The sequence below is a fragment of the Nilaparvata lugens genome, chromosome 3 (genome assembly GCF_014356525.2).
Source record: "Nilaparvata lugens isolate BPH chromosome 3, ASM1435652v1, whole genome shotgun sequence".
Classification (NCBI taxonomy): domain Eukaryota; kingdom Metazoa; phylum Arthropoda; class Insecta; order Hemiptera; family Delphacidae; genus Nilaparvata; species Nilaparvata lugens.
Window position 1 is genome coordinate 17,394,476 of NC_052506.1, and position 8,723 is coordinate 17,403,198.

The 8,723-nt window shown below is 34.9% G+C and overlaps 1 protein-coding gene across 1 annotated transcript in view; it reads left to right on the forward strand.

Moving 5' to 3' along the window:
- LOC111047898 (MAM domain-containing glycosylphosphatidylinositol anchor protein 1) overlaps positions 1-7,555 on the forward strand; it is a 168,976-nt gene extending 161,421 nt beyond the window's left edge. The window contains exon 9 of the mRNA XM_022333752.2: positions 2,933-7,555. Within this exon, the coding sequence (XP_022189444.2) occupies positions 2,933-3,202 (270 nt within the window). The 3' untranslated portion in view covers positions 3,203-7,555. The remainder of the gene's footprint in view (positions 1-2,932) is intronic.
- Positions 7,556-8,723: the final 1,168 nt, after the last annotated feature.

Sequence of the window (8,723 nt, forward strand, 5' to 3'; positions counted from 1 at the left end):
GATTGAGATAAGATTGAACTGGTTAATGGATGCAGGTGGCAGACAGCTCGAGCGCCTTGATTGAAACTGTTTATTGGATCTATTGATGAGATACAGGCAATTGCAAGCACGCTCAGTAGCATTAACCTGTTACCGGTTTAATTTTGTGACAAGCTGTTTGCTTGGAGCACTCGTCTTGTAGTAAAGCTCTCTCAGCCTGTCAGTCTATTGAGTCGATTGACTTGGGTTGAGGAAATTATAAACAGAATTAATTCCAATTACATTGCGGTTTCCTGCGTTGGCGACGAGCGCTGGGATTCGCTGAGCAATGGCGGGGCAGCGACTACCGCCATCCACTTTGGTGGCAAACTGAAATCGTGTTTGAAGCACGCTCTGCTCCCGCGTCTATCTCCAAGTCCTCCTGGGACTTGCTTGGTCTTCTCGTCCTTCTTCGTCAGCTTGTTTGCGTCGGAGTGAGCAATCCGCAATAATTTCGCTCAGCTCAAGCACTCATCCCCTCACTTCATCCTCGGCACAGATTAAATGGACTGCTGTCGGTGCAGTGAGTGGGGGAGTGGAGGACACAAACATCCAGGTCCCCTTCCAGTTGCAACTCTCCGATATCCTCACTCTCTATTTACTCAACTACCTCATCCATCGTTCACAAACATATATTAGTCTTCAGCTCGCATAATTCAGAACAAAAATATTGAAACAGATTCGGAGCAAACATGAATAATTTGTATTTGTTTAGCTGAACGGATATACGCACGGATATATTTACTCGTAGTGGGAGAGCTAGTAAAAAACGATGATATTGAGTTGCTATCTTCCAAAAAGTGTACAAATAATAATGATTTTATGAAAGCTCTTGGATTATAAATTCAGCTATTGTTATCCTCGATTTTTTCTTTCTGTACCTTATTGTAGTGAAACCCTCTCAGCCTGTTGAGAGTCTCTTCTTATGCAATATTATCAATTTATTATTTGTTTAGGCGTTCTAATCTTTTGACTTGATCTTATGCATCTATATATGCTCAAGATAGATATATTTCTATCTACTGTTCTAAGGAGAAGATCATTTTCATCATCGGAAATGATGCATCATAAACTGGCATGGTTATGTAGACTGAATCTATAATTTTTTTAAAGGAAGATTTTCCAAATTTTTGAGTTCCCTATTTCCCTAACCACCATTATTATCTTATTCATATCATTTTTATTGATCCACCAAGGCTCAACTTACACTTACGCGACTCAGGTCGAGAAGAGCCTCGTCGACTCTAATCGAGAGCATGTGTTTTCAAATGGTGATGTCGCGGAGACTAGAATCGACTGGTCTGAGTGTCACCATTTGGAAACACATGCTCTCGATTAGAGTCGAGTCTCTTCTCGACCTGAGTCGCGTAAGAGTGAGTTGAGCCTTAGGTCCGGTTGTACAAAAGCCGGTTAAATTCTAACCGTGATTAATTCCACGAGAACCAATCAGAGAAGGTTTTTTTGAAGAGACGGCTTCTCTGATTAGCTCTCGTGGAATTAATAACGATTAAAATTTAAACGGCTGTTGTGCCACCGGCATTTAATGTTCTCATTATAGCATATAATCGCCTTCATCTTATAACAGTTTTCCTCCTGAATCATCTGTAATTGGGGAAAAAAGAAACGAGAGGATCGAATCAATAAGTCCCGTAATCTTTGTGGACATGTCAAATTTTCAGTGACAACTTAATCAAACAAGCCCACCTAACTATTTCAGAGAGAGGCATTGTAACGTACTTTGTCGAGGACATAATAAGTATGTCAGCGGTGCTTTTGTGCGCGAAGAAAAGCTTTGCAGCAAGAATGGGAGAATTAGAGCAAAATGAAGAATGGATGAAGAAAAGCATGGCGGAACAAGGGTTGACAGCTTGAACAGCATTTCAATCGCTGTCGTCTCTCGTCTCCTTGTCTTGTATCGAGCAAAAATGCTTTTCTCGATATTGTCCTGCTACTGCCATGAATGGAACGTCCGACTAAATATTTCTTGCTTGCATGAACCCACAAAAACAACTTGGTTGTTTCATCTTTCACTCTTAATTACATACAAAATAAACAATTTTCATTATGTTATGCAGACAACCAGATTATAATATTCACTTTGTACCGTACACGAATAGGGTTTTTGTAGACTCAATAATTTATTTATCAACTAGTTTCTTCTGAACTGAACAAAGAAGCATCTTAGAGAGACTTTTCGACTGTTCCCAGTGCAAAATAATGTGTAGTATTATTATATTCTCTTGGTCCAATTCACAATATTTGTTAAAGTCAACCTTATACGTATTTTGATAAAATTCAATTACATTTCTATGAACAATTTAACCATTATTCTATTAAAATACTACAAATAACAGTTTCCAGATCTAGGAATTCTTAGTGTTTGAGATGACGGAAAACAGTTTTATAAAAAAAACTATCCATGGAACTGTTATATCCTTTTGATTTACACGATATTATGTGAATAATAAGTTGACTTTAGAGAACAGACATTTTGGACTTTTCCATAAATTGATGATTACTTCTCTTGTTTCCAATTGTTTTGTAATAGATCTGCCTGTAATATGTCTAAGCTAAGTTGAAGTGAAAGGTTGTGCTGTTAGTAGGGTCATAGAACTGAAAGCATTCATTAATCTTTCATCCAATTTGGTCCCTTCCATTCACAATTTACTCCCCAACGCCACTATAATCAATTTAAAGTGATACTACATAATTATATTGATGTTCACATTTATACATTTATCGATCCATTTATAAATTGAACCACAAATATATTTCTTCGAATGTTGAGGAAGGTTGCGTGGTAGAGAAGACCAAACTCCGCCTGAAGAGAGTATTTTTAACTTCATGTTTTCATTTTCAAATTATTCAGTTTGGTTGATAATTAATTTGGTGTGAATGTTTTGTGTGTGTGTAGGAAGGCAGCTCGATAAGTTGCCAGCACGCGAAGCTGTCGGTGAGCGAAGCGAGACCGCTGGACACGGGAGAGTACTCTCTGCTGGTGCGGACGCCGAAAGGGGTCGCCGAATCCGTGTTCCACGTGCAAGTGACGGGCGAATGGCTGACCACCGAGCCACCTCTCGAGCCCAGTCGAGCCGTCTCAACCACCCCGCTCCTCTCTCTCACTATCGTCTCTTGCTTTCTCATGTACAGGCACTTCCTGTTATCAACCATTGTCAGACTCTGACATTACTGAACAGCGTTGCACAAAGCCGACTTTCAGGGCTGAACATCTTTTGTAAAAATATGTATTATAATATTACGAGGAAACTGAGTGTCTTGTGAATATAAATGACTGCCATAGATTTTGTAGAAGTGCGGGGTACGTACTCTAATCGATACTAGTCAAGTGGAACTGGAGAATAGTCATGAATATATTAAATTTCTCAATACTAGTCAACTAGAAAATTGACCTGTGCCCAGGGCTAGTAAAAGTCAATGTTGCCGACTATTAGTTCGGAATGAGGGATCCTTCTTGAGAAAAACCTCTTTGCAACGATATCAGCTCAAGCTGAGTTACTGAATATAGAGATTAAATCTTGAACTACACATATTTGATTTTGTTTAAAGGAGGAATCAATTAAAATTCATGTAAAATACATGTGTAAGTAGTGAGTGAGTTGAGTAAAACTTGGTTTCAAACTTCCTCCTAACCAAATTTGGTTTGTCAGATGATGTATTTGTTTGCTTTTGTTTCAAATATTGGAAAGATATCTTGTAATCCTGTATCCTATCTTGGAAAATAATATTGTAATCCTGTTTTTCCCTTTCTTCCTACTGTTTGATGATCTAGGATCTCACACGCCGGCAGAAAATAAACAGCGTTCTACCATCCATTTAACAGATGTTGAGCAGCAAAACCACTGAATATCCCGTGTTATCAGGGAGGTTCGATCGCTCTTCTAATGAATGGTTTTCAATTTATCATGTTATCTACTTGGAACTGACATTCGTCTCTGTTTATAACTCTAGGTTCAACAAAGATGAGGCTGAAAGTTTTAGAATCAATATTGCAAGAGTCGAAGTATGAAGTATTGTAAATTTGTTATACCCTCTTGACTAGTACTAATAATAATATTGATAACAGTGGAAAATTAATTTATATGAAAAATATCATGTAGAGTAGGTACTCCGCTACTTCTCACTAGTTAATTGCGACTTTAGTTGTTGGAAATATTTTATTTTTATGCATAATGTTTTTAATATGTGACAACGATATTAAAGTGTCTTTTTGAACTTAATTGCTTTGTATGGGAGAACACAATGTTATTTAAATTGCGATGTGATGATGGTTTAATACTCGTACACTGCAATTATCGAGTACAGCTTTTTTCAAACAATATTATAATATAATCGGCTTGTGCCAGATATTTTTAATAATATAAGCCAATTTACATAAATGGATTGTATAAATAAGAAAAATATTATTGAGAAGAAACAACTTCTACTGGATTATTTTCTATGAGATAATATGATTTGACAACTTGATGATTAGAATTTCACATAATGCATTTCAACAGTAAGCTCGAGTGAGAGTTCAACCATTGAATACGGATTAATCTATAGGCTGGTTTAAATAGCTACTGCACCTAATGGAATGTTCCAATAAACAAGATTATCAATATAAATCTTCAACCAGATGAGTTCATTGATAAAACTTATGAGAAATCGTCATTCAAATAAATTTATAAATGAAACGGATAACTATTTTCGAAAACTATTTTCAAAAACGAACATGGCTGAGTTCTATTTGGTTGCCATTCAAGCGAACAGTAGAATAATTTCGATTGATTGCTGTCAATGATTGTGTGGCAACTAAACCAAATTTAGAACTTAAGGATATGAGTTGAGTTAATTCTTGAGAATCGTTTGAAAATAGGCCCATTGCTCTGAATAGATTTCAATTTCTATCAAGTCAGTAAATTTATTGAAATTTTCGCCTATTCAGGAAAACATTTCCCCAGTACATTCTAGCAGGAACTAGATGGATATCGACTTGTCAAATCATATGAATTAGGTACTCGAATTATTTCGAAAATAGCATCTAATCAGCTTCCATTATAAAGTGTTGTTATTGTAGTCAACCAAAAATACCATACCGTATTGACTTTCAGTTGAGAGAAATCGATTGTGAATTTCCAAACGTCTGTGTGTAAGAAGTATAGTATAGTAGTGGTTCAATGGTATTTTATTTGAAATCATGATTTAAATGAGATGTTCGCAAGTATTGAAGGATTCTTACAATAGCTAAAGGTCGTTCAAACTATCAGACTAAGTTGATTCGAACATTTCAATTTCAGCACTCCGCCAAACACAATAATTTATGTTTTAATAGCTGATCTCGGACTTATTTGGAAATTACAGACAATAATTTTTTTCTTTTTATCAATTATTGTTCTGTCATGAAATCAAACTCCTGAATATTCAATTCTTCAAGATTCTCATCCTCGAAGGCTGCAGCAACATGGTCTGTATCAATATACTATGATAAACCTTTATAAATCGTGAACCTTTACGATTTAATACTTCTGGAATGAAGAGCAATAGACTATTTTTCGAAATAACAATCCTGAATTTCCACCGAATTTTCTATTATTTTGATACATTGTGGATTTTTCACGGTCAATTTTAACAGAACAACTGGATTTGCAGTGTTAAAATTGACCATTTGAAGAATTACAATTGAACTCAACTTACAACTACTCTGACTGATGGTCAAAAATAACTTACAAAAAATATTATAGTAGTAGGAGAATTAAGAGTATTATCAATGCAGTCAAAAAACAGATGATTGATGTGAAAGATCTCTCACAGTCATCGACCCTTTTAGACAGTATTAAAAATCGTCAAACACTCTGCTCTAGATTCAACAAATTCAAGTTCGGATATTCATTGTTGTTTCGTTCAAATAGCACCCATCGAAACTGAGTGCAGTTTATTTGCCGGAGCGGTGTGGAAAGTTGAAAGAGCCGCTGCTTTAATATTGATCCATCGGCATCGGAATAGAGTTTTTAGCCTACTTAGACTTGGTTGACGCGATCGTAAGCTTGTCAAGAACAAAGTTTCTGGAAGTCGTTCCATGAGTTTTATGACTTTTGAACTAGCAGAGTACCGTTCGAATATTAAACAAGTAATTCGCCAACACTGCCAATTCTCACCACTCGCGCCGCCAGCTCAAGCAAACTTCTTTCATTCTCAGCGGTGGTCGCTGAACAAGTGCTTTCATTCAACATCTCTTTTCAATTCTTCACTCCAAAATGAAACATTTATTCATTGTGTCGATTATAACTACAGATATTGGAGAAAAGTACAGCGTTCCATCTGTTTTTCAGCTCTTCTCACAATTGAACAAATTTATGTTTGCTCGTTAGTCAACTAGTCAGTATTTTATCGTTATGAGTATCAAATTATATATTTAATTAATCATTGAATAATGAAAAACGTAATGTATATTGGTTTATCGCTACTCAAGATATCACAAATCATTGGGATTGGATCTACGAATCTTATTCAAAAATAGATCCTGCCAAATCCATCGAATTGATCTCTAATCAAACTTATAGAATATTTTATAAAATATTACAAAATGTATTAGCCACTACTAACTGCTTCAATGTTTTCACTAGATGATTGTCAATTATATGTGACCTAGTTCTAGGTGAGGAGTTGTTCTGTTTTGGCCTAATTTAAAATCACCAATGTTTGTAATGTAAAATGATTGCCTATTTATAAGATAAAGATGTGTAATTTATACTAATAGATTTAAAGTGTTGGAAATAGTTATAAGTCAATGTAAAAGTTATTATATGATGATATCACGATTAAACAATAAGTTATGCAACATTTCAATTTTTTACACAGGGATGACACAATATTATAATTCAATAACTAGTATTCTCGAAATCCATGAAGTGATATATGCCATGCATTAATGGAGAACACCAATTTTTATAAAAGATCTATTGTTTCAATATTCATTTATATTGAAAATGATATCATTATATGTTATTTATTTTTGGCCCTACTCCTAGATACTTGAGCCAATTTGAGGCAACAAATAATTCTCAATCAAATTCAGATTGTCTAGTCATAGTACATAATGTACCATCCGATTGAGGTAGGAGTGACTCACTTCAATATGTTAAGTTTACTATTACGTATAAGTAATAGCGTATCCTCCGAAATAAAAGTATACTTGATAAATTCATAAAAAATTATTTTTTTCTCCGTTTCTTCCCCATACACTACCAGAAACTAGACAGCTCTATAAGCTTTTACAAAGAAAATTTTATTTCAAATCCAACACAATATTGAAACATATTCAATTCCTCATTCGAAAAACTTCAGTAGGCCTATATATTTATTTTCAAATGCAATTCTTTGTAGGTTTGATGATTGAAATGTTGCACACATGGCTGTGAAATATTCTGTTATTGTAGTCATATAAATATGTTTGTAGTGTTAAGCCAATGAATATTTGTGTAATGATTGTTATATAGATGTAGATTGATATGAGAAATAAACATTTGTATATCAGTAACATCTCAGATTTATTCAATCAGTCTCCCATCTGTAGCGTACAATAGCATAATGTTCATCGGAATTGGAAAGAGCTATCTGGAGAGAAGCAGTATTCAGTCATGAATCTTAATTCCAGATATATCCATAATATATAATTATATAAATAGCATGAATTCAACCGGCCGCAATAGAAGCGTAATAAAGTGGTTGAGACATTATACGTCTACGACCACGACATTCTACTCAATTCGTTAACTTCAAGCCCATCTAGATAACAAAGAGGCAGATTCTTCTCACACTGTCATCTATTCACTATTATTGACATACAAAACCAAACCTTCATCACTTGAAAGTTCATAGTTAATTAAATGGATAAATTAATGTATCCGACTATATGATGGCTGTCATGTTACAGCTTAAATGAAAATTGGCTGTCAATATACAGGTATTTTCAGTAAATGTTCTTTGCAGAAGATCAGAATATACCGTACTAATAAGAAATGAGACAACTCAATTGAAGCTGTCTGTAGGACTGACTCTGCGACTAAGAAAAATCAATGAATAACACTAGCTTTTCATAATACTCTGTGTGAATAGGGTACACAATGTAACCGAAGCAGTAAGACGTGTGCTCATTTTCTCTTTGAAATAACGTCCTTTTGTTGGGCGCTAGCCAGATTTCATTTGCAAGTACACATAGATAACCAGGACTCTCTGGGTAAACAAGATTTGGGAGGACAACTCTGTGTAGGCAAGACACAGAGCTGTTTTGAATTATAAATTTGAAATATAATCCAACAGAAGCGAAAGTCATAAGAGCTCACTAACTACTTCAACATTAAAAATGTGGTATTAGAACTGGGCTACCTGGAATAAATTCAGAACAAATCTAGGATTCAAATATTTCTCTAAGCTTTTAATCATTCAAACATCAATATCATCATCCATGAACCTGGTTACAGATGGAATTAAATCGAGAATGCATTTATTCAAATGCTAATTAATATAGAATTATTATTTAACAAAAATCCCAAATAAACCATGAACCTCTTCAGTCTCCAGCTAGTCCAGTACATGGACTACATTGAAAATTGAGAGACCTGAAAACTATTTATTTGCTCAGAAAAATCTATGAGACATTGAATGACTAGAACGACACAACTTTAAAAAGTTGCATGATTCGAAAA